This window comes from Notothenia coriiceps, unplaced genomic scaffold, assembly GCF_000735185.1.
Source record: "Notothenia coriiceps isolate Sejong01 unplaced genomic scaffold, NC01 NC01_scaffold00037244, whole genome shotgun sequence".
NCBI lineage: Eukaryota > Metazoa > Chordata > Actinopteri > Perciformes > Nototheniidae > Notothenia > Notothenia coriiceps.
In genome coordinates this window covers 994,669-1,021,456 of record NW_011369945.1, presented here as the reverse complement: position 1 = coordinate 1,021,456, position 26,788 = coordinate 994,669, and the positions used below count along the sequence as shown (strand labels likewise).

At 38.9% G+C, this 26,788-nt stretch overlaps 1 protein-coding gene across 5 annotated transcripts; it reads right to left on the bottom strand.

Annotated features, from left to right (window-relative positions):
• Positions 1 to 401: 401 nt before the first annotated feature.
• Positions 402 to 25,124, bottom strand: gramd2aa (GRAM domain containing 2Aa). 5 transcript variants are annotated; one of them, XM_010793161.1, is made up of 12 exons: positions 24,778 to 25,124; positions 17,576 to 17,680; positions 11,982 to 12,057; positions 10,516 to 10,813; positions 9,001 to 9,104; positions 8,373 to 8,471; positions 6,535 to 6,606; positions 6,298 to 6,354; positions 5,189 to 5,366; positions 3,212 to 3,305; positions 1,953 to 2,057; positions 402 to 1,382 (listed from the first exon to the last, which is right to left on the bottom strand). In XM_010793161.1, exons 1-12 carry the CDS (start codon positions 24,915 to 24,917, stop codon positions 1,379 to 1,381), a joined length of 1,332 nt encoding a protein of 443 aa, XP_010791463.1. In that variant the 5' UTR covers positions 24,918 to 25,124; the 3' UTR covers positions 402 to 1,378. The 5 variants fall into 5 exon arrangements, with proteins under 5 accessions (XP_010791463.1, XP_010791464.1, XP_010791466.1 ...); XM_010793162.1 differs by having other exon boundaries at positions 11,982 to 12,039; positions 24,778 to 25,123; XM_010793164.1 differs by having other exon boundaries at positions 10,516 to 10,588; positions 24,778 to 25,121.
• Between the last annotated feature and the right edge of the window lie 1,664 nt (positions 25,125 to 26,788).

Genomic DNA, 26,788 nt, shown 5'->3' with positions numbered 1-26,788 from the left:
CAGCTAACATTTGAGAAAATACACATTTTTAACCCATGACACGTGTGTTTAAAGGTATTGAATTTAAAAAGAAACATGTGGAAGACAACCACAGCCACTGGTGTCTTGGTCGAATGCACTTATTGTAAGTCGCTTTGGATAAAAGCGTCAGCTAAATGAAATGTAATGTAATGTACAGCCAGTGCTCCATGTGTAACGTATTAAGCATTAAGTGCTTCTGCCAACATTACGTTCCAGCTTCATAATTTAGGGAGAGTTGTAGAGGTTAGCGAAATTTGCTGTGCTGTGGAAGACAAAGCTTTTCATGGTGCTCCTACTGTATATATAATGCTGATGTTCCAGGAAGAAAGGATGGATAGTCAAATCTTTGCCCTCAAAATAACCAACATTTAAATCAAAAGGCGCAAACAGTTTTTGTTTATCTACATTTCTTTGCTAATTTAATTCACAGGGATTTCACAAACTACTCTACATTTCTGTAAAATACACTTCTGTAAAATCATTCAGTATCTTCAGACAAAGATATAATCACATGAACCTCCATTTTTAAGTATTTGCTGACTTCATTTGAAATGTATAAAATAAACAACCTGGACCTCTTTTCACACAGGAGATGAGAAAAACTAAAAACAGATAATAAGCTTGTCTCTTATTCCTCATTCACATTATAGTTAACACCCACAGGGGGTGTTGGTGCTTCAGTATATTACAGTTATAGACTTCCTTCAGTCAATTCTCTGTGGTCCTATAAGACTTCCTTCAATAAAAACTCTTAAAATGACAACTGAGTACCTAATATCAAGCAAAAATAGATCTCAACTCAGTTACATACATTTGAAATAATATGGACATACTTCTTAAAAGTGCTTTGTTGTAGATGGATTAGCCTTCCTACTGAGGGCTATGCCAAGATGTAACCAGAAAAAAATAATAAGCATTTGGTTTGTCAGCTTATCAGTCAAAACATGTTGGAAACGACCATCATAACTCACCTGGAATACCTTTACCATCCGTCTTTTCAAGTAATTAATTAGTTAATTATCTGCTACCTTTCCCCCTCACATTTAGCATCACAAAAAGCCCCCACAGGCTCACTACTTCAGTGTATGGGGCCTTACACTGCAGAGTCATGGGATGATAGTCTGTGAGAGGTATAGGCCATGGTAGACAATCAGGGTCTACAGTGAAACCTACTTCAAATTGAGAAATAAATAGAAAGTCTGTTTGCATAGTCTGGAAGTGATCACTAAATAGAAAGTCACTTCTCCTTCATGTATGCGGCTGTTGCACGGCTTGATCTTTTCCGCACTCTAAAGCTGATCCAGGCTCTTTGCAGGAGGGCATCGCAAAACCGACGAGTCCCAGCGGAGATTAGCGGTTACCTGGACAGGAAGAAGGCAGCCAGGTTAGTGGACTCTAGATTAAAAGGAGGATAAATCAGCAACATACATCTCCCCCTGTAACAATACATTATGTAATAACTCAACAAAATGTTATACATTTTTACGTCTTTTCCTAATAACAATGGCATTTTGTGATAAAAATCTTAAACACAATATGTAATATAATTTCTCATCATTTAGAATATTATTTTATATTGCACTGGTTATTTAAAAATGTGGGGGTTGCCATTTTTGATTTGAAAATGAAATAATACTTGCTTTATGTCAAATATATGTCGTAATTTGTACAGATTTTACTTTAGTTTTGACCGACAGAAGATAATATACTAATCAACTGAACTCGTTTTATCTTTTAAAATTCACATTTTGAGTCAGTAGGATTTATGTTACAATGCAGGAAATAAACATGATTATTATTATAATGTTATTACGTTTTTGAAAGAAGACATCCTTTTGACATATTTAGATATAAATATACGAATATTAATGTATATTTTGGTCAGTAAAAACATTTTATAAAGCACTGATGACGAAGCGTTGCAGCGTTACCTCTCTCTCAGGGGCAGATTGGGGTTACCGAGGAAGGACAGCTGCTGCTCCAAACTGCACACACGAAAGGCCAGGTAGCACGATGACAGGATGAGGAGAATAATACTGTCGGAATAGAAAGAGACACACAGAGTAGTTAAATGTATTACATTTAAGGATGGTTATGGCATAAGACAAAACAATCCACGGTTGATGTGGAGGAAGAGATCTGTAATGTCTTTGAATGAACACAGGGTGGCAGCGTTTGACTTTCCGTCAACATATCACAGCACTTCCCTGTCCTTGAACACCACAGCAGTCTGTCTTTAAAGGGACCACAGCAATGTGTTGCAAACCATTTTGCACTTTATATTACTGCTGAACATTTTCAAAGTAATGATGCAGTGTTTGAATGAGTCTATTTTGAAGCGACCATTGGTATCCATTTATTTATTTACAGTAAAAAAATATAAACTGAAACTTGTATGTATTGTAAAAACCATAAATTCTTTGTATTCATTTTAAAATTCCATTTCATGGTATTATCAGCATAACTTTGAAAGTAAATAACAATTGGGGCGTATATTTCTTTTTATATTGAGTTGAGAAATATGAATGTGTGTAGCTTTGTTAAAAACATTGTGTGTTCTATTTTCAGCATAAATGTATTCAGAGTGTTCCCTGTTACTTATATTGATTACAATCTTTGATATACCAGGATAACATGTGCCCATGACTGTGGGGTCAGAGGTCACTGTCCGTATACAACATATGACAAACCTTCAGGAGCAGATAGAGATTCATTGCTCTCTCAAGGACACTACAGCAGACATCTTCACACCCTGCGAGTGAAGGACAGTGTCACTGATCAATGAGTCACCCTGATGTGTTGGAGGGCATGGCGCTCACTGAGAGTAATTATTTGATGAATTGCAAAGATTCTTCACAATTAAGTCTCATAGGATGCAGACTCTTTGTGGAAAACACTAACTGACAAATGTGTTAACACCTCTGAGCCTGTGTGCGTTCACTGACTATTTATATCTGCGTCGTGCTAATGCTCACAGTGTGTGTAGTGTGTGTCAGCTGTTGGAAGAGGTGAAGGTGTTGTTGTTGGTGTGTGTGTGTGTGTGTGTGTGTGTGTGTGTGTGTGTGTGTGTGTGTGTGTGTGTGTGTGTGTGTGTGTGTGTGTGTGTGTGTGTGTGTGTGTGTGTGTGTGTGTGTGTGTGTGTGTGTGTGTGTGTGTGTGTGTGTGTGTGTGTGCCCCTCTGTATACTCACAGCAAAGTGAAGAACTTGAGCAGCTGGTACTCCATCTGGCCCAGCTCTGCCAGTGGCTCTGAAAAAAGACCTCTGTCTGTTTGCAGGGCGCGCTCTGCAACACACAAACACACATACACACACGCTATAACACCATTAACAGTGCACATATTTTTGGTGCAAACCCACCTGTTAGTTTTAATGATGTGACAATACACTTTTAAATACATCACAATATAAAGTTATGTTTGTTGATCTGTCAGAGAGTGCAATTAAATGATATACATTAACAAGCTGAGCTGTCAGAGATCTCTACAAATACAATTCAACTTGTAGTTAAGGCAACAATATCAATGAAGTTGTGGTTTGAGGAATGTCAGACCAACCAAGTTGCTTTAAGTACTATTATCATAATAATGTGTATATATATTATTATATTATTAGCATTTTGCCTTAGAACCTAAAAAAATGATGATAGTAAAACCTAAAAACACAGTATTATCTGGAGGATTAAATAAAGGATCTTATATCATGTGATCTGCTGCTTTCATTCATTTTTCGAGCTGACTATTAATTATTGTACGCCACCGTTGCACAGATTGTACATGAATGCATGTTTTTGTGTGTGATGTAACCGTATATTAATACAGCTGTTGACCCCGGGCATGTTATCTGGTATCCAAAAGTAAATATATACTAAGTAAATAAAATAATCACAAAATGTTCCTACTTTCCTCTCCTCATATGAGCCGTGATGAAAACAACACAAAAGCCCACGCTGATCAAATATCGAACATTTAATAGAGGATGAATGCAGGTTGGTAGAAGTGACCTGTCAGCATGGAGCTGTTAAACTGTCCTCAGACTACTTTGACAGCAGACATTGTTTGTGATAATCTCTACTTAATCTGTATCCGCCCAAAGCTTTTTAATACCAAATCCCACATGATTTAATCTCCATTCGAAGCTTAATGTGTTGTTGCGTAAGAGAGATGTTGCCATCCAAAAGCAATCACTCTCCTCCCATCACTTCCTCCTACACAGACACGAGAAGTAAAAGCTTAAAAACACACACACACACACACACACACACACACACACACACACACACACACACACACACACACACACACACACACACACACACACACACACACACACACACACACCTTAACGCTACATCTCTGTAACTCACAGTATAAACATGACTTGACAACATCACCCAGTTATCTGATAATGGAAGTGACATTTGAAGGTTTAACACAGATTATGTATTCAGTTCACTGACTCACGTTATTATTAATACTGCTATATATAAAACGTTCACACATCATCACTTAGCAGAACACCTTTTTCCACGGTAGAAACACCTCAACCCCTATTTAACTTGTGCTGGTAGCCCAGGGACTTCTTATTCCCCATGCACATTTTTACAGCACAATCGTTTTTTTATTTACTAATTAATTATATTCCCCCTACCTTAAAATGTGATTATTGTTATTACTGTAAACAAGAAAGACAATTAATGTATTTCACATTATTATAGCTTTTTGTAATTGTCTTCTTGTTTCTTGATCGAAATGTTGAGACACTACAGGATTTTACACTAAAAATCTAAGTACTCACATGGACAAGAAAAAAATGACCAAGAGGCACAGGCTGATTTATATTTAAGCTGGCTATTGATTAAAGTCCTGCAGAACACAGAGAGTCAGAGTTAAACATTTAAAGTGCTTTTAACTGATTTAAAGCTAAATATTTGAACTTCCAAATAATGTATGATTATTGGTCCTTTTTATATTTATAGTATCCTGATGCGCATATTTCAGTACAGTAAATAAAAGGAAAATTCAAAAAACTTTCGAACTGAAACTACTTTTGAGGTGTAGATTAATTGATCTCTCTATTCATAGATGTGATGTGGATGTCTCAAATAATAGACAACCAAACTTTTGGCCAGTTTTAAGCAAACTATTGACGATATAATGTTTTTTTCACCTTCCAGCGGCTGTTCTGATTTGAAGGGTGTGTCCGCGGCGCTCATGCTGCTGGTGGAGTTTCCCAGGAGGTCAGGAAGGGAGGAGGACACAGACACCACCGAGGGTTTCCTTCTCCACTTTAACACTGATGGGAACTCGTCAACCGCCGGGAACTCGTCTGGAACCGGGTACTCATCCTGTGGCAGAGCAGAACACATCGAACTGAAGGAGTCACACAACCACTGCAAGCTGTAATGATTCATACATCTTAACATTTGACAGAAAACACCTGGACTTATCAACAAACATGCATTGTAAAATGCAATGTAATGCATTGCAAACATTAACTTATTCAGTGGCTTCCCAAATATTTCACCCCAAAAAATGTAGGGAGGTCTACATGTGACATCGGGTCTACAGGTATTTAGCAAGGTTCATTTAGCAATATTATTGTTTACTTCAATCACATTGTTATGTTGTGCACGCATGTTGCCAAGTTGTCAATAAATACATGTTGGGCTATGTAAGGGGTCAAACAATCCAACACATGATAGGGATTTTCTCACAATTTGGCAGCCTGAAAGTTGTGGAAGATTATGACATCTATTAAATTTAAAACTTTGAAGGCCTTTCTGCTAAACCTTATGGAAGCTACAATGTATCGACATTTTCTGCAGGGTTACTGAATATTCTTGTGTTACAGAGTAAGTAAAGCTATACAAAATGCTGGCAAAACTAAACAACGTTTTTATTCAAATACTTTCAGTCAAATGATAGCTTAATCAAGTACGGGCATGCTAACAGAACTAAATTACAAAATACAAAAGTTGTTCCGTCACAGTGGCCTCATAGTGCACGCACAAGGTGACTTTTCTCAGAGCTCTGATAGCATCTTGCAGAATCAGGGGATAACTCACTGCAGCAGCTGCAACAGAATGATCTATTGATACAGTGTGTGTAAGAAGGTAAGTCTGCCATATAAGTGAGAGTTTTCAGAGGCCTTTAGACCAACATGAAATACAAATACTAACAATACAGAAATGTCATACCCGAGGGTTACTAGTTGTGAAGTTGTACAGCTTTGATCTTTATAGTTTTACGACGGTTTATGAAAGACATGTGACTGACCAGCGATAAGATCGGCTCCTCCATGAACTGCTTCAAGCTCAGGCTCTTCCCATTGACCTGGAGAGGGAAAAGGAAATTGCCTCTTTAACTGTCACGTACACTGCAGTGTATATATACTGAGTAAATAGTGTGTGTGTGTGTGTGTGTGTGTGTGTGTGTGTGTGTGTGTGTGTGTGTGTGTGTGTGTGTGTGTGTGTGTGTGTGTGTGTGTGTACTGTACGTGTGTGTGTCTCTGACCTGTAGGTGAGTGCAGATCCTGCGAAGGACATCATAGACACTGTCTCTTGATAGCAGAGATACAAATACATACTGAGGAAAATATAAAAGAGAAAGAATGGTATCAAAATCTTGTTCTCATACTAAGGTGTTAGAATATTTGTATTTGCAGCCATAAAAATCACATGATAAAACATTAAAATGAATAGGGAAAAAGTAAAACATTGAATCATTTGGGGAAAACAACACTTTCATAATTCATAATCTGGGGCACAAAGAGTATATTTTCATACATTTGTTCTAGTTTATTCTTTCATGGGAATAACAGCAGCTCAGTGTTAGCTTACCCACTTATCCCTCTGACCTGGATGACTGTTATTGGTATCTAAATAACTTAATTTGTTAGCATTTGAAGCGCTGTTATTATGTGGGAAGTGTATCGTTTGTTTCTGTCCTGTTGTATCTCTCCTCCTGACACAGGCATGTTGGTGAAGGAGCAGAAGAATTACAAACAAGCCTGGACTGTTGTTACAGACACGAGCTGTGAACCTTTACCTCATAAACAGCAGGACCAGCCTCTTAAACATCACTGTACAGAGCCATGTATGTTTGCATGGTTATGTAATGCATATTACACAATCACATAGACATATATGGTAATGGGTATTCGCCTTGAACGTTATGAGACACACCGTCTGCTGCAGTGTTCACCACTGGACTCTGCATTATGGGTTGGATTATAGTTGAGTAATATTCAGTACTGGCGGGATCTATTTCCTTATTTTCTGCAAAAGGCCAACCTCAGAACAAGTTAATGATAAAGTTTTGCAAAAATAGAAATATAAACAACAATTTGACACCGCTGGGTTGTGGTTTTACCTGCCAAGCTAACATATTCATTTAAATGCTGAAAGAGAGGAACGCACGCAAACACATTTAATTCCACTAGTAAAAATCAGCCCAGTCGCATGCTTTATTAATAATGTATTTATGTATGTATTTATAATGTGTAGTTGCGTATAAGACAGTCTGTGGAACACTTCTGCTATTTCTGAACTTTATAACGACTGGAATGACTGAGGAATCAGCCCTTCTGTCAGCCTGATGTGTGCCAGCCCTGGAAACGTGCAGAATATTCTGTAATCTACCTACCTAGAAAAGAGAGTGACGGAATGGACTGTATGGATTTGAGCTACATTGCTAACATGCTATTTTCCATAAATGATAACTTGTTTATAATTAGTCATTATAATGTAATAATTCATGAAGTTTAATGCCAACCTTTGTAGTCTCATTTAGCCACTTGCCCTTTTTTACGATTTCCAATTCATGAGCGGGGTATTAAGTGACACATTTGATTGTGTAAAATAAACGCTAAAATCTCTGAGGCCTGTGTTAACTAGGATAGAATCTAGAATAGAAATGTGTACCCATTTTACATGTGCTCTTTCTTTGCAAAACAACCCACCGGGTTAACATTAAATTGAGTTTTCATTTATTGTTTGGTGGTTGTTATTTTTTTACTTGAGGATAAAACACCTAGTTGTCACCACATGCTAAAGAAAGCTCGCTGAAGATTATTCATGGGTTGCTGGGGCTTGAACAGGAGCTGCAAAGTACATGATGTCTTTTAAAACACCACTTGATGCTAGGCTGAGTCTGATGTGACAGGAAGTTAAGAAGCCCCTCTGACTGTAATGGTGGAAAATCCCTCTCTCGTACCACAGGGCCGTGACTCCACTCTGCTTTTATCTATAGTATGCCATTCATTTTTCCAGCACATCTCTCCTGGAAAGTATACAGCCGTGTTTATCAGTATAAGTATTTTAATTCACAGCGTCTGTAGTGGAAGTGTTCACCTTCTGTCCGGTGTCTGTGGTGATGGCCAAGCCATTTGGTACCAGACCCGCTGTTTTGTGCTTCTTGACCAGTCTCACGGAGACGACAGGGATAGCCACCTTGAGAAGACAGAAAAAGGCACAAAAACAACATTTAATGATGGGGAAATTATAGATAAGATAAACAACACCTAGGTTTTAGTAAATGGTGGCAGGGAAGTAGGACATTGAAATACACTCAGGAAAAGCCCCTGGAAAATGAAACGTGTCTTATTTCATTCAGAATGTGAGGAATGCAGTCTGAATAAGCAGCTTATTGTCACTCGCATGTCAGGAGAGTTTTGGTTTCAAAGAAATGAAGGAAAAGGAACAATGCACAACATCAGAGAGAAAACCACACAGCTTAAGGTTGAAGGTTCAGTAAGTCTACTTGTTCTCAGGACATTATCTCTCACAAATAAAGAGAGTCCTTTTCAATGTGTGAGCATTACATCGGTGACACTGTGAGTCAGCCTGTAATCCTGAACGACTTTCAGTCAAACCATCTGTCGAGCTGTCCAATCAGCCCGTCAGATTGTGACTGGGAGACACTGGGTTTGTGTTTGTCAGTCAGTTTGAGTTTATTAAGCTGCCTGTCAGTCTGTCGTACCTTGATGTCCTTGCCGAAGAGGTTGGCATAGAAACACAGCCAGTTTCTGGAGATGTAGAGCCGGCCTTGTAGAAGAATATCTCTGAGGAGAGCGCATGAGTACACTGTGAACAGAAGAGACACACACATGTTTTAGTTTCGTTTCACAATTATAATCTGGATGAAAAAAAAATACACAACAAAACAATATCTCTGAACCCTCTTATTGTCTCCCCAGCATTTTGTTAATCAATCAATATCTAAAAATTCAAAACATTGTTTATATTTTGATATAAGTTTGTGGTAATCCTGGCTGAACTGTGGGAACAGTTCATATTGTGCTAGAGACGTTGTTCATCCTGAATGTGTTCCTGAGATTAAACAGATGAAAGAATCAAAGATGAACACCGAGCCAAGACAGCTACTTCAAGTGACTAACAAGCTGAAAGAAATAAGGAGTATGTAGTGGAATAGGTACTAGAGATTGTTTTATAGGGCTTTTGAAAGTACACATGCTATTGATAAAGATGCAGTAGCAGAACATTATACCTGCGACCACTTGTAGTGCAGTATTTTGTACAAATACTGTACATTTGAAGATTAGACCTTAAAAGATTCTGTAACATGTTACGAAAACAAAATACATGGTTATCACAGGACACTGATGCTACAAACTGTATTGCATTACTGTAGATTTAAATACAGTATCAAAAAGAAATTATAGCAGCAGTCTTATGAATCCAAAACAAACATATGCAATATAACTAACACCTGGAGAAACATTATACTGCACAATGAGTACTTTACTACTTTAATCTACTTTACTTTGAAACTTAAAGTGAATTCTCAAACTTCATACTTGACAACAATGTTTTGAATGCAGGACTTTAACCTTGAAGTGGAGTATGTTTTTATATTGTGGTATAAGTACTTTTACTTCTCTCACCACTTTTAAATAGTTTGATTACTACTAAAGAAGCTATCAATGCAAATTAATAGTTTGCAATGAGTTATATTTGAGTTTAGACAAACTTTTCTCATTTATCCATCATACAGCTCTGGAAAAATTATATATATATTCCAGTGTCTGTTGAATTCAGAGAAATGTCGTTGTCAGTAGTTTATAGAATAGAAATAAAAAATGAATTTTACTCAAACACATGCCTATGAATATTAAACTGATAATGCTGCAGTGATCTCTTCATTTGTTCCAGAGCTGTCACAACTTTGGATCATATTTGTGCCAGAAAATATGACTTATTTCAAAAAAGCCAAAGGTGAAAACTTAAAATCATGTCTGGTGACTAATTGATAAATAGACTGATCCTTTAAACTCTTTAAATAAAATATACTTTTGTCTGATATTTAATTTTTTTAAAAAGGCAAGAGAAGATTAGAAAAAAGTACAAACTCAAAACACACAAATTATACAGAGGCTGAAGCGGGGCAAGTCCAACAAGCGTAACAGACTGATAAATAAGAAGTTGCAGCACAAACACAGTCTCAAAGTTTCCCTCCTGGTGAAGAGCACAGTACCTTTCATGAGGATCTCATCCTTGGGCACACACTGGAACAGTTTGTGGTACTGTGAGTTGTACTTGCTGACAGTCTGTGCAGAGGGACAGGGCAGAGTCATGAGGAGCTCCTTGGCCGACCGGCCCGCCTGCACCGCTCCACCGACCCCTCCTCCACCACCAGCCGCCCCGCTCGCCGCAGACACCACCCGCTCCCTCAAAGGACGGGAGCTCTGCACCAGGCTCAGCACGTTGGCCCCGTATACATTCACACACTCACGCACATCGATGGCCTGGAGCAAGCTGCTGCAAGACACACACTGATTTCCCTGTCGCCAGTCAGTATGGGGCCCAGACTGAGGGCTGTCTACCTCTGCTCTACAGGCACCTACAGACACACACCAGGCTCTAATGTGTACACACAGAAACACACACACACTACTACAGAGTTACAGCAGCAACGCCCCAGCTTTCAGCCACTGAGCTCTTTCTTCATAAACTATAAGACTCTCTTTCTCCCTCTCAGATGCACCTCCAGTGACTGTACACTTTGCAGCACCCACCCGGCTGACTCCTCCTGCCTCCTTCACACACATACACACACTCTGCCCTTCATCACTCTGAGCTAAAAGAAACACACACACTCTCGTACACACAGGTACTCCTCACTACTCTCACGTTAAGCTCTTTCTTTCTCTGCCTTTCCGTACCTCTATCTATCAAAGACACCTAAAAAGTCCTCTTTTTGGAGAAAATCACACATTTCTCCTCCATCGGAGCACACAAGAGGTTTCTCTGATTCCCTTCTCTCCTCCGACACATCTCAAACTCAACTCCAGCTATAAATATCCCTGCCACCAGACTTTCCCATGTCTCTGTCCTCTGTCTATCTCTCTTCCGACTCATATCAGCCCAGCTATGCTGTTGTCTGGAATATGGCACTGACAGTACTGTACGTGACAGTAATGCACAGGGCTCGATCACCACTCATACCAATTTTGAGTCACATGCAGGCAAATTATGAGAACCATTTTGGGAAATACCTGGAGGACACTGGCCCAGATTGAGGCTTTACATGATAGTAATTTAAGATTATATTGCACTGAGTTTGTCAATAAAAATGTAATAATTTCTTCATTTCACTTTAGAAATCTCAAATTGTGCGCAGGGCGGGTGAGAGGGAACATTTAGACATTTGTCACACTTTTATATCAGCAGCAATGTTGACTTGTAATCTTGTCTGATTCATAAAGATAGATAAATAAACACAGACAATCAGATTGAAATCTAATTTGTCATATTGGATTTGTAAGCTTTTGCATCTCACTGTCATAAAGACGTCTGTTTGAAATATCTTTCTAATCTGCAGTGAAACAAGTGAGAGAAATGTCTTTGGATCAAGTACTCAACAATAAAAGCTATCCTCTAAGGGGAAGTTTAAAAAGGGAGGGAAGACACAGTGATGATTTCTATCAAAAGAGGACTTACCGAGCCCCGGTAACATTTCTTCACATCTTCATAGGACAGATCTTCAATCAGCTGAAACCTGTTGTGAAGGGAAATACTACACTTAGGAATAAAATGACAGTTCTTTATACCCATGTTTACATCTAAATAGTGAACAAAACCAAATATGTTCACTTAAAGATATTATATTTAACAGAGAAAAGCAGGAAGTTTCCATATTTGAGAGGCTGAGTAGCCTACAGCATTTTCAGCCATTTTTAAATGGGACAAACTGAATGAGTGAGTGAGTGAATGAGTGAATAAATATCATATAGCACGAGTGTATCACTATTGTTCTTTTTATAGTCAGAATGCATGAGCACACACAGACACACACATCACAGGCATCAAGCATCAAGCTCGCCTCCGGGGGGGTAGTCAGAGCAGAGCAGCAGATGTCGCAGCGTAGATACTCCACACTCTCTACATCTATTGCTAATGCAGAACCACTCAGCAGATGAAATACAGTATAATCAGCCCTTTAAGGAAAATTTCACTGAAATGAACTGCCGTACCAGGTCAGATGCTGCATGCAACAATAACGTCTGAAAGTGTTTGGAGGGATTATTCCCTGACAGAGACGTTCCTTTCTGCCTGTATCTCTATGTGAGTGCTAGGAGATTGACAGCGAGCAGAGCCCAAAGTAGCCCAGCGCTGATATGAAAACACTAGAGGAGATGCTGATAAAACAGTAGCTCTGGCAAACCAAACTGCAGCCTCATGTTTACTGTGATGGATTATCCGCCGCTGTGGGAGCCATTTTTCATGCGCAGCAACACAGAGGCATAAAATTAAGGGAGGAAATAAAGCCTTGGTCAATTCAACCCATACAGAGTCTAACAACAACAGAGTCTATATAAACTGTATATTCATAGACTCTGTTAATGTACTAATATAACACTTAATATAACCTTTATGCATAATGAATAGATTTTACTGCCAACAATAAAACTTAATTTCAATTTACTTAAAGGTGGGGTATGTAATTTAATTCAGAAACACTTTTTGTTATATTCCATGGAATGCTCTTAACATCCCGATAGAAATTAATATATGACAAAAAATCCATAAAAAATGTCATCTGTGGAAGCCGTAGTACTGTAAAAAGCACGACCAATTTTTTTAGCCGGCCCGGCTAAAATAACTGGATGGCCTACCTGCCTGTCAGCCTTACATCTGTGCACAAACTTATCTCGTGCCCTCATTGGTCATGTGCGCGTTCGTGTGTGTCGGAGGAGGGGCTCTGTAAGGAAGTCTGAAGGAAGTGGCAGATTTTTTCCGGTTGTGTAATTTCAGATTCCAGCGCACTCGAGCTGGTTTCTCCAAAATTACATAGGCTACCCCACCTTTAAGTAGGATTGTTTTCATTGTGATTGCTACTTTTATTAAGCAGTAGACAAAAGTATCACTGCATTTATTCCACCACTGATTTAAAAATAATTTCCAGAACATCATGATTCATTAACTGATGAAGTTGCTGACTTTGTGTCTGGAATATACAATTTAAACTTTTTTATTTTAGCACAAAATCATCAACATTCAAAAATATTTTTATATATACGTTTTTAAATGGGTCAGCCTGCTATTCAAATAGAAAATAAAAAGGCGGCTTTTGTTTACCATTGACTGAAATCAAGGACCTGTTGAGAAACTATTCTGAAATGTGATCTGTTTATTTTAACCTTGTTCAGTGAATAGGCAGGTACATTCATCTCCAAAATATTTTTAATAAAAATCTGTCTCTCAACATGGCGGCCCTATGATTCAGCAGGTATTTAATAAATCATAACATAACAGCACATTAGTATTCCCCTTGAAAAATGTCCTTCACTGTAAACAGCAAGGTGTCATTATGTTAAAATACTCTCACTGTTGCTTTCATAACAGCAGGACGGTCTGCACCCCCGAGGAGACACTCTCCTCTGCTAAGAAGAAACTGAAACTGTAAACTATGTTTTCTTCAATAATTCAAAGTAACACTCATAACACCACTGAGGATAACTTTCATGTTCACAATATTCTTTGTAATTGAATATGGGTTGTTCACATGTATTTATCTTTATCCATTATAAAAGAGAAAGACAGCTGTTCAAAGATTGTCATAATAAAATCCAAATGCATGACAACCGAGTAAACTCCAATACACAGAAACAAACTTTTAGATACGGTTGAAATCTGCTGAGCAGTACTGCTGTACAGGACTGTCTCAGAAAATTAGAATATTGTGATAAAGTTCTTTATTTTCTGTAATGCAATTAAAAAAACAAAAATGTCATACATTCTGTCACTTACTTTTCATAGAGTGAATCAGAGACAGAGATCCACAACCCAGGCTGTAAAAAGACCCACGCAGGGTTAAAGTGTCACAGAGCAGAGGGGGGTGACAGATGTTATAGCTGCCTGCTGAGTGTGTTTGTGTGTGTGTGGGGTTGTGTGTGTGTGTGTGTGTGTGTGTGTGTGTGTGTGTGTGTGTGTGTGTGTGTGTGTGTGTGTGTGTGTGTGTGTGTGTAAGGATGAGGCGGTTGTTTACGACAGTACAGCTGTGACAGCACTGCCTGCTCTCAGCTAGATGCGCTACAGACACTTAAAGTGATGCATTACTCACTTCACAGCATAAAATATTTTCAAAACAGCAGTACAGAAATCCACCTTGCACCCATCCAAAACCTCTAAAATGGCAAAACAGTATTTTGCCATTTTAAAGGTGAAATTATTCATAATGCTTAACTGTTTGACATGGAACACCTTTTGTTTTTCCACCATAACCTCTCATGTTGGGCGACATCATATTGCAACAATTGACTAAGAACCAAAATAAAATGAGTAAAAAGCCAGCCTTTATTTGACCTTAGCAACATTTAATTATTTTATACAGCTTGTCCTAGATGTGCAAATTCATGATTTTCCTCATTACATCCCCCCTTCTAGAAAATACATTATCTTGTGATGTGAACAATGGTGCCTGTGTGCTACCCTCGCTGCCTGTTGGTTGCTGACTATAAATAGGTCCCACAGTGGATCTGCACTCCCAGGTGGAGAGATGGAGTGATTATTAAAAACATGGGCTGCTCTGTGGGGACTAACCCTCTCTCACGCTCTCAATCTGTCTCTAGTTTCAAGATCCAGGTCTTAATCAATAATGCTGGTACATCTGTGTGTGCTAGGTGAGTGTCAGAAGAAAAAACGCTACAGGCAATCACCCTCAGGGGCTTATGTATGAGAGCTGTAGACGTGGTGTGTCAAGGTAAAGCTTCTTTTTTTTTAACAAATTGTAGAAACAAGGTCATGCTGGGATGGTGTGAACAGGCAGTTGTCAGAGCTTCACCAAAATATGACTTAAGGGTTATTTTTGGCCATTATTCAGATGGGTTTGATAAGAATTCTCAGGCCCAGAGGGAACAATCACATTTTCCAGCTGAAGTATAAACATGAGAATCACTCGAGCAGGATCCTGTTTTTATGGTATTCACATAGCAGCAGCAGAAAGTAGGCTGATTTTCCAGGTGCCAGGAGGCTGAGTGTGTGGAGTGAACCGTCACATAGGATATAATAAAGCGGAATAACCCGAAAATTGATGGATGAAGCTGTGGTCTGGAAATCTAACAAAACCTGCTTATCATGTTATACCCCTGTGAGAATATCAAATGTATGTGTGTGTGTGTGTGCGTGCGTGCGTGCGTGCGTGCGTGCGTGTGTACGCATGCGTCTTTGTCATTGTATCTCAGTGCCCTTGGCTGTGAGGCTGAGTGGTGAAACTAATTACAAGCTCAAAGAATCCTAAATTGAATCCTAAATTAGAAAGCGAACACCTCCCTTTGGTAGCTGGTGTAGGAGTGGACTCCCAGTCAGTCATTTACCTAGAGAAGGAGAACTGTGAGACTTCAAAAGAAATAGGAATGTTGAGAAAAGTAGAAGAAATTTCAAATTGGTGTATAATCAAAGTATTATATTCATAGAAAGTTTGTTTTTCTCAAGTAAAAGTTGAAGCATATTTGACTAAAGAATTTCGTCTTTTATCGCCCTCAAGTCTGCTGATATTTTCTTCTTACAACAAACCAACAGAGAGAGCACCTGTAGCTTAGTCTCTATATGAAATGATATCACCAGCAAAGCAAGTAATGTTTGATTGGTTATCTTACCAAAATACTTATCCAAGTGTTTCGTAGTCAAATATGTGTGCCCGGTTTACCCGAGGGCTGAAGATTAACTTTCACATTTCAGATCATTTCTTTATTTGCGATTCAGTGAAATCATAACAATGTGAAAGAGTAAATAATGGAACATTCTAGAATGCATAGATTATGTTGCATGTTTTGAGGAAGTTGATGAATATTTCAAAGCCTTTCTTTGAGCTGTAAACAATTATGGTTGGATTGATTTCAACTGAATGTTAAAGCCTATAAATGTGAATATGCACATTGAATCAAACGATCTCGCACAATGTGCAAGGAGTAACTTGTAGTGACAAACAAACAAATTATTGTTACTTCTTATGCAGCTTTTAGCCTCTTTTAGCTTATAGTTTGATTATTTATAGCACATTTCATGTATGCTTGAGTCTCATCAACACCCATTGTTGCTATAATTAGCCACCGGCTACCTGCCCCGCACTAAAGGCAACACAGACAAAGTTAGTGACTAGCTGGTTAACATTATTAACCGCTATTGCAGTATCAAGCAGTTTTAGAGCTAGATTCTAAAAGCAAGTTGGTGGAGACCAAAACAGAGCTGAAAGAGAGTGAATAGTATATCAGTTGGCCTGATCTGATTATGTAAATGTGTCTTTGAGTGTCCTGGATCAATGATCTGTTTCCTAACTCATAACCATAACAACTTATAGGCATGTGATATGTGGTGGCTGTGTATTTATCATATTGGTTTTAATCAATGAATGACATATATAAATAAATACGGATGTAAACTGTGAAATGTATGTTTAACTGTATGTAAATACATGACAACTTGAAATACAAAATGTTCCAGGTGCATAAGGTCCCTCCCATTCACTCAGTGTACTAACACCAATCATGCTTCAGCGCTAAATCCCATCTCAAAACAGATTCCCCAGGATTAAGCAGTCCCTCGAATCCTCCTTATATAACACACTGACACACCAACATTGTGCATAGGAATTATTGCACAAACATATGTTAAATGTGAGTAAAGCACTTAGTATAAATAGAGCAATGTATACTTTATTAGTCATACATATATTCTCTTCAGGCCTTAGGTGAAAAAATAAAAACATTTCCCTTTGTAAATCTCTGTTTGTGGTCTCTTTGCGTGCATGTGTGTGCATGTTGGACCATTGTTTGACATCAAATACAGCTGAAATAAAAGCACAAAATAAGTGCTGTGAAAATAAATCTCCTGGGGTTGCAACCCTTGACCATGCACAGGATACAGATGGTGTTTTTTGGGAAAAAGACAGCAAGTGTTGCAGAGCAGTGTGTGTGTGTGTGTGTGTGTGTGTGTGTGTGTGTGTGTGTGTGTGTGTGTGTGTGTGTGTGTGTGTGTGTGTGTGTGTGTGTGTGTGTGTGTGTGTGTGTGTGTGTTTGTGTGTGTGTGGGATTTGCCTGAAGTGGCCGTGCGTGTCGTCGTCCTTGGAGTGGTCCAGGTCCTGTGTTGAGAGCAGGCCTGTGTCTTCGCTCTGCTCCTGCTGCTCAGTCATGCTCCTGGCCCTGAACAAACAAACACAGCGCTCCGTGTTAACAGCAGGAACCTCTGCACCAGACAGTCATGTACACTTGTAAAGAACTGTTTGTTTTTGTCCCAAGGTTTGGATTCAAAGAGAGCTATAACCCCAAAAAAGGGTTATGGGGCAAAAGCAAATGGACTCTGTGTTCAAATCAACACAGCTGTGATGCAACATTCAAAGTCTGATTCTGCAGGTTTGCACTACATTAATGTCTCGACTCAGCAAAAAAAGCTGTGTTCTTGTGAATGTGCAAATGGGGTCTATGTCTGCACTCACACAGATGTCTACAAAGAAAAAGAGCACCTCAGAGGCTGTGCAGATGGCTGACCTGATTTTCTGTTGTAGCAGAGACTATAAAGTTGTGAGCTGACTCAAACACTTCTTCTCCAAAAAACGTAAAACTTTGAAACACCAAACGCCTCTTTAAATGAACTATTACAGGTATCAAAAGAAGAAGAAGAAAGAAGAAGGGACCAAGAATATGACCATGAATTGTCTTTAGTGAGATGTTTTCAAACAGAGACTTACATTTCTTCCAGTCGGTAGTGATTGATAAAAGGTAAAGCAATACACAACATGAAAACACTAAGGAACAATGCGACTGTAACTCTGAGGACACCCAGCTTAACATTTACTGTGATGGATTATGTGATAGGGCTAAACGATTAATTGATTTTAAATAGAAATCGCGATTGGAAATGATGCAATTATCAAATCGCAAAGCCTGCGATTTCTTTTAGTTTTTTAGTTTTAGTTCTTCTTGTGTGTCAGTCATCCACACCAATCAGAAGTGCTGTGCTCCACATGAACCAGTCATTGTTATCCAATCAGAAGTGGCCCATGATAGAAGGTGATAGACAGATTGATCCAATCACCTGCCAAGTATTTTTGAAATACTTTTCCAAATGGCTTCCAATGGAGCTTTCCTAGATGGTTTGGTGAAACAAACCGTCTGAGTCAAGTTAGTAATGCTCCATCACATGTTTTACATCTATTACAGGGTGAATCTGAAACTGAAGCTTGACTTTAAAGCAACCCAATGGAAGTTTAATGTAAGTGTAGTTCTTTCACTCGTAGCTCGGGCTGCGGGGGTGCTAGAGACGGGAGCACGTTGATACGACCTTCCTAGCCGGAGATATGGCCGCATTTTAAAATAAACCTCCGTTGGGTCGCTTAAAAACAAATATCGCAAATCGAATCGCAATCGCAATATCTGTCAGAAAAATCGCAAATTGGTTTATTTCCCCAAATCGTGCAGACCTATTATGTGACTCAGGTCTTTTAAAGACAGGACTGGGAGATACAGCCAAAACCTTCCCTCTGGATTAAGGTCTCTGTTTAAGTAGCTGTGCCTGTACATCTTCCTGTTAGATAAGTACATAAATGTTTATCCATTTATTTAAACTTTATCCATTGGTTTTAACCATGAATGTAGACTTGGATATAGCAGAGGCCTGGTTCCTTGCAGTTGCTCAATGGCCTGGTCTCCTGCTCACACAATTAAATGCCAGCTCCAACGAAAATTGTCTATTTTATCCAGACAGTGACATAACTAGCTATTCTGACTTCAACTATTCAGCTACTGTAACTGTATGACTATTAGCGGTTTAACAGTTTTTAGTCTGTTGTCTTTAGTTACCAGTTCCACATTCTCAATTTGTTTGATAAATATTGTTTTACACACGCTTAATTCAAACGCATAGTGTTATGGTGCCTTCATACCGGATCAACTGGCACATCATGCTTTATGTGCTGTGCATTCATCCATGCATAGGGAAGCTTAAAGTTGTAAATATACCAAGACCAGCAACACACATTGTTCTGGCTATATCTTTAATATAATCCTAATTAACGTTGTTAAATGTTTTCATTATTTGAACAGTCCACAGTCTTCCACACCATTGTGGTATACATGCACTGTTTGGGAATCTAGATGATACATCTTGTATTGTCCTTCAAGTGCTTTGCAGTGTTTTTATGAGAAAGCACAACTGGTGGAAAGCTTCATAAATCTATTATGTTTTCTCTTCTCATCTGCACATCAGCAGCCACCTGCCCAGTGACACATTTTCCTCTGGGAGAGGGGAAGTTGTTAGCACCTGTGCCACTATAATTACAGGTGCTGATGGAAAGAGGCTCCTGCATGCAGTTTCCAGTGTATTATCTCTAATTAGCCAGAAGCTTCACGTCACACTGACCTGTTCAAACAACAAGGGCTTCTTGCTCCTAGAGGTTTTACTTGTGACTGATCACCTGTGATCACAGAGGGTTGAGTGGGGAATTAATAGTTTGTTGTTGTAGATAAGAAAAGGCCTTAAGCCTGAGGGTAAGGGATTCAGGAGGATATCTGATTCCACATGAGGGCCTAAGAGCAAAATGAAGCCTTGGGTTGCTGTTTCTCTTCACTTAAAAACAATCTTCAAATTGCCCAGTTGTGTTTAGCTGTTCTTTGTAGGGAAATAGTTGAAAGATAATAATCAGATTTTCTGGAACAGGAGTGAGGGCAAAAATACTATTTTAAGGAAGTACTTTTCTAAGAATGAAATCTTCTTGGAAAATCATTATTGACATGCATTTTTTTAATATTTGAACTAAAGATGTATGTAGCTTGGTAAACTGTTGTGATTTAAACATCCTAAGGAGGTTTTACTTGAGTGACATAGGAATAATTTCTGACCGCAGTGCATTTGTGTTTTTTTTGCAATGTTATGTTAATGCTTAACTTCTAAAAGACAAAGCTATCTATATGTTTTGAAACCATTTTTGAATTTTAATGAAAGCCAGCATGCAGGCATGTGAAACAAGGTCAGTTGGTCACCATATTTTTTGATGGGCCCTTTATGACACTTTCACTGGTCGCTGTAATATTTTTAAGCAAGCGTCCATTGTGTCTGACCACACAACCGACTGGGTGGCTCTGTATCGACCTCACCGACAATTTGTGTGTCATTTTGGCTCTGGTCATGCAGATATTTACACAAACCACCTGGGATAAACATACTCTTTGAGAGGAAAAACCTTTTTAGCCGTTTTTAAAGAAGTTTAACCCCCCTAGCTTTCAGTCCTTTCTAATGTCATTAAATGTTGCTTTAGTGTTGAATATGTTTACAATTAATCAAATGACCACACACCAATTCCCACATGAGCCTGCAGCTTTTGATGGTTTCGTGACTGGTTTCTTCCACAGCTTTGGGGGGCACCAGTTGCTTTGTGTAGTAGAACCTAACCTATACTTGGAGGTATTAAGCAGCATTTTCCTTCACTGCTATGTATACTTACACCAGAGAGTTAAAACAGTGTAGTAGAAGAAATTGAGTGATGTGGAAAAACTTAGAGCCCTTAATCTTTCTAAATAAACAGGAATGTTACTTAATCTGTTTTTCAGCAGCAGTTCCAGCTCATCTAAACAGTCCTAACACACTGCAGACATGGTTTGATGTTTCCCTTTTAGAAACACTGCATTTCCCCCCAAGACAATATACACATCTTTCCTAAAAACAAACAAGTACAACATGACTTCACATTAGAACAGAGTGGTCTGTATATGTGAAACTATAAATAACCTCCCTCTAGCTCTCCTACTGGAACTTTGAAACATTAAAAAGGCCTACGCCTCTTCTCTTCTATGTTCTTTTTTTGTCTCAGGAGCCAAACATTTTGTGATGTCACAAGACATCCTCCAATCCAATAAACTATAATCTTGTTAAGGCTGCTAGTCACTGTGAGTGTTGCTGAAGAATCACGTCACTGTCTTTGATCGGCCAAAAGCTTTCCCAAGATATACAAAATACTGTGGCAAATAAAAGAGATCTTAAATAACTTTTTTTTTAAATGTATGTGCAAGATTTTCAAGTCTCTTAGTGTGAAGCAGACTCCCCATCATGACTGGCATACAACTTTCTAAGCAATGTGGTCTGCTTTGTTTACAGTGGGGGTGTAGAGGCAAAGGTTTAATTTGTCTGGAAAGCGGAACTTGGGTTTTGTCTTATTAGGAAATTCAGTCTGCAATCTTAGGGGCAGTCCACATGGTAGGTTTCTCTTTAGTGTGTAACCCTTTTATATAATATTTGTTTTCTTTTTATTGCACATTAACTTAATATATTATTTTAGTATTTCATAGACACATTCAGTTTATGAAACTAGAACAGAAGCCTTTGGACTCTGCACTGCTTGAGACCTCCTGAAATAACCTCCCCATTGTGCAAGCACCTCAAAACAGCCTTTGATGACAGTATGTTTCTAAGACAGATCAAGGCTTCAAATTTTCTTGTTACATAATTGTATATGGAGCACAGTAACTACTGTTTACTGGGATATCTAAAAGGGATTTAATGGAGGAATAGTTTAGTAAAAATCTGTTTTGTGTTTGATGATTTCATTGTCTCTTTTAAGAGATCAAACATTAACTAATTTTTTTTTAACGTGTTAAAGTTAATAATACTTCAAAGTATAAAAACACTTATATTGGAAGTAGCAGGTTCTTATAACACTTTTAAGCATCAATACAGACTGATCTGAGCTAGGTCTAGTAGCCTCCTGTTTTATCACTGTTAAAAAGCAGTAGTAGACAAGTCATTACACCTCACTCACATGTTTCACTTTAAATGACAACTTTAAATATGACTTCATGCACATGTTATGCCTGAAATGTAAATGAGACATAGCACCTGCCTTTCTGAATAAAATTGCCCTTTGTCATCATCAAAAGCAGAAACACTTGTCGAGAATGTCAAAACAGGCAAGTTTCTGATGGAAACAGGAAGAGATCCTTCAAAATAAAAGAGGAACATTTTTAACTTTAGGAACTCAAACAGTATACAGGGCTTAATGGGCAATACTTGACAAATACCGTTGAATCCTAACTACCATACTTAAAAACAAACATCAATTAAAAGGATTATTTCATGACCATCCTGCCACATTTGGTTACTGTTGCATTTACTTTGAAATATTTTTAACATTTTAAGTCACACTCTACCGCTTTCTAGCTTGAGGTCGGATAACGGCTCCTACCTGTAGCTTCAACAGACACTGTGACTTTTTCCGCCCTTTTGTCGCCTTGTAGCTGCACGAAACTCCTCCGGTCCGTGCTTCATGTCTCGGTCAAATCATCTCAAGTACTTTATCCACGAAAAATCAACATTAAACTCCAAGATGGTCACGAAAACGGCTGCAAGCTAAAAGACAGAGTGAGCGGCTGTGACCTCCTGAGAAGTGCGTCCTGTGTGAGGTGGGTTGAGCTTACCTACAGCCGGGCGGGCTGAGTTCACACTGTCGGGGGATTACACTGACGCTGCTCTCCTACCACAGAGGCTCCCAGAATAATTTAACGAGTCCTCATTCATTGAAACTACAAGAGTAACAAAAACATGTCTGCCAGGGCTTTTTTTGTTTTTGTAAATTAATGGCTTCTAAGCTGTTCCCCCGGTGAGCCTTGTTTAATAAGACCCTAATGCTACGTAGGATATTCATATCTGTTTAAAGTAGAAATAATATAAACAAAAAAACTTAAAAGTTGTACATTTAGAGCGTAATTTATAGTTAATTTACAGTCAAACATGTATTTGCCTATGATGTTAATGTCTCCTCAAATGTCTGACCTTGACTATATCAGCTTCTGTGCAAGGTTTGACACTGGAGAGTGGTTTTCACAGTCCTCTACTTAAGGGAGAGATGTCTGCAATTCCCAGAAAAATCTAAATGTAAACGCATCCCGGCTAAAATAGATTAGGTACATCACACATTTCTAAAGTTCTCTTCAACACCTGTAACCTCAGCGAAGAGTGGACTTGTCAATGTGAGAGCATTTGCAAGTGTTAGCATTAGCTTAGCAAAAGTTTTGACAGCAAACATGGTAAAATGTGCTGTTGTGGACATAAACACGACCCTGAAGCCTCCTTCCACCACCCTCTAGCAAAAAACCCACTAGATATTATTGTTTATGTTACACAACCACTCACACTGTCAGCCACTGCCAAATAAAAGATACTAACCCAATGTACCATTCTGATTAGTGTATTTGGCGGCAATTTTGGGGCACAGAAAACTCCACCCCTGTCCAAAATGTATTTCTGCAATGTTTACCCTAGAAAAAGTGAGCAGATGTCTACAATTATTGCTCCGAGCTAATATTAATATTGATGCGTTTACAGTCTAGGATTAAGTGATTTTAACTACTGTTTATAATGCTATGTGGTTGAAAGTCCATCCTCCATATTTAGCACACAACTACAATCATTTATGAACAAGAAGTCCCACTTTTTAACCACTGATACTCAGGATGAGTTTCAGTAACCAGGGTTCTGTCTAAACAGGGTAAAAGGGGCGTTGCGCCCTCTTACTTTCGGCGTGCGCCCTCATACCAAAATGCAGATTTTTCCCGTTACATTTTAAAGTGATGCCAGAAAACAATATTTCTGTTTGTCAAAAACGGTATAACTACTCAAAGAATGTGAAAATCGTGTCAAAAAGACCGCCAGACAGCATAGACAGCCTAGCTTATACTGAACTCCGAGCAGCATACTGTATGTCACCTATAAATCACCAACTATTTGTTCCCATCGCATGTTTCCAAATTCACATGTCCAAACATAAATAGAGCTAAATGTTTACAATGTGTAAAGAGAAGAAGATATGACACTAACCGATGCAGCTAGCTGCACGCTCGCCCAAAACGACCCACATTAGTCATGATTGAATCCATTGCTTAGCTGTTGTCATCCATTTATTCCAACGTATGCATGTACCTATTTGATATCCAGAGGCAAAAACACCTAAAATGCGGACACAAACTGGACGTCCTAATTTCTAACATATAACAAACACTAAAAATCATGAATGAATGTTAAAACAAATCACAAGGGACTTCTTCCTGATTCTTAAGTAACTTTACCCTCCACATCAAACTTGGCCCAGTTCAAACCTCCAGTTCATTCTCCACATGTCCTCCTCTGTGATTGGCTGAGAGGTAATAAGATCCATTAACTAAGTCTCAATTGCCTTCTTGTAGTTGCCTTGTCAGTGACACTCATGAGAAGCATGCCAAGTGCTAAGCTTACTTCCTGTGTGCTGCAGACTGACCTGGCTCTGCCGGCTGCTATCCGCTGGCTGCAGTTACCATGAGGGTGGCGGTGGTGGGGCAGCTGGTAGTATCTGTCCTGTCCGGGGGCCTCTTCAGCGGGCAGGGCCTTAGGGCTGGCTGCGTAGATAGTGCATCCCATGAACACCTCCTGGAAGTCACCCTCGGTGTCCTACAGCGATCGAAGAGGAGCGGTCCTCAAGGTATCCTTCCTCTGCACGGCCTGTCCCGTCCTGATGCCAGCCAGCTGCTCTGTGGAAAGCCATTGGCTCAGCACTTTGCTGTCTTAACCCCTCCTTCCCTCTGCATCTCTCCTCCAGCCAACCTCCCTCCCTCTCTCCCAGCCTCCCTCCCTCTCTCTCTGGCCCTCCTCCCCCCTCTGCTGAGCTGAGAGCATCGAGGATAATCAGATTCCACATTTACACTCAACAAAATCATCCCCAGGGTAATCGCTCCCTGTCACTGATGTTGCATTATGCTAATGCACCGACGCAGCCTCAGGTTGGGAGCATTAGGAGCAGTTAAAATTATCCTAACGGACGGATAGGGAGGGAAAGCTGCAGCAGGTAAAGTTTGTTTACGTTTGAGTGCAGCTGGAGAGAGAGGACAGTTTGACAGCTGGTCGAACACTCTGCTGGGGTTGCAACAAATCATTTTGTATTTCTTTCCATTACGGTAATTGCTCAGTCCCTAAATTGTCATAGATTAGTGAGAAATGCTCTGCAGTTTACCAAGGCTTAAGGCAATCTTGAAATGGCTTTACGTTTCTTTTAGCAATACATATGCAATGATTAGTTCCGGAGTTGTCAACTATTCAATAAATCACAAACTATTTTGCTAATCAATTTATCGGTTTGACTCAACATTTTCTGATTCTATAGTTACTTAAATGTTAGTTTTCAATGTTCATCATCTTGGGCTTTGGAAATGTTGTTTTGTCTCCCAATTTTCTGACATTTTATAGACCACACAACTAGTTGAGTACTCGCTAAACTGATCTACAGATTCATCCAAAATTGTTAGTTTCAGCCACACTGATCAACAGTCCAAAATGTTTTGATACTAAGAATAATGGGAGCAAAGCGACACATTTGAAAATCTTTTGCAAGCAAATGATTGGCATTTATTCATTTGATTCAAAGACATGTAAAAACGTTGAATAAATTCTGCTGGCACGCACCATGAATACGCACATGCATTAAACTCAAGGTTCTCTGCAGAGTGATGTGCTCCTGTAGTGCTACGGTGCGCTGTTCCTCTGATCAACAGGTGGGGGAAACACAGTAAGTTATGCTGCAATACACCAGAAACAGCAGGCGTCAAGTAAACATAGATGATAACTATCTAAGACAGGGGTGTCCAAACTATGGCCCGGGGCCCTTTTTTATTCGCGCACAGCTAATTCTAAAAGTATAATGGAATATGGCCCACACATGAAGCTTGTGTTTTTCTTTCATTTCACTTCTTAAATATATAAACATATATTACACAGTATTCATTGTTGATGTTATGTCCGCGTTAATAAGCCCTATTTTCAAATAAATTCAGTCAATTAAAGTCAAAAAACATTTCCTAATAAATCTTAGTTGATACAAAAAGCCCAATAACTTATTTGCATAACACTCTTGCCGTTAATAACTGTGAAATATATACCTGGCTGCCTAATCCTTAGAACTGTTACAAGATGTGTATTTTGTAAATTGTGTAACTTTTTATTTTTTATTATATCATAACTTTTTAATGCATGTAACATTAAGCTGTCTGTGGCTCTTTTTTCTGCTGTAACTACGTACATTTCCTCTCTGTGGGACTAATAAAGGGATTCTGACTCTTGAAGTATACCTTTTATACAGGGCTGTGAGGGGAGAGCAACAGCTTCTGTTTTAATAAGGAATGAGCTGCCAAAACATTTTGTAACAAAATAAATGAAACTTTATAGAAAACTGTATTTAAGAATAATTTGCCTACATTGATTGATGTTTCTAACTTATAACTTCACTTATGAGACAATAT

Excerpts from the sequence above, each read along its gene's own strand:
- gramd2aa (XM_010793161.1), bottom strand. The coding sequence starts at position 24,917 with ATGGGATGCACTATCTACGCAGCCAGCCCTAAGGCCCTGCCCGCTGAA. Across the intron at positions 5,367-6,297 it reads AGGAGCCGATCTTATCGCTG|GATGAGTACCCGGTTCCAGA; the intron begins GTCAGTCACATG and ends GCTCTGCCACAG. Across the intron at positions 2,058-3,211 it reads CTCAAGTTCTTCACTTTGCT|TATTATTCTCCTCATCCTGT; the intron begins GTGAGTATACAG and ends CTATTCCGACAG.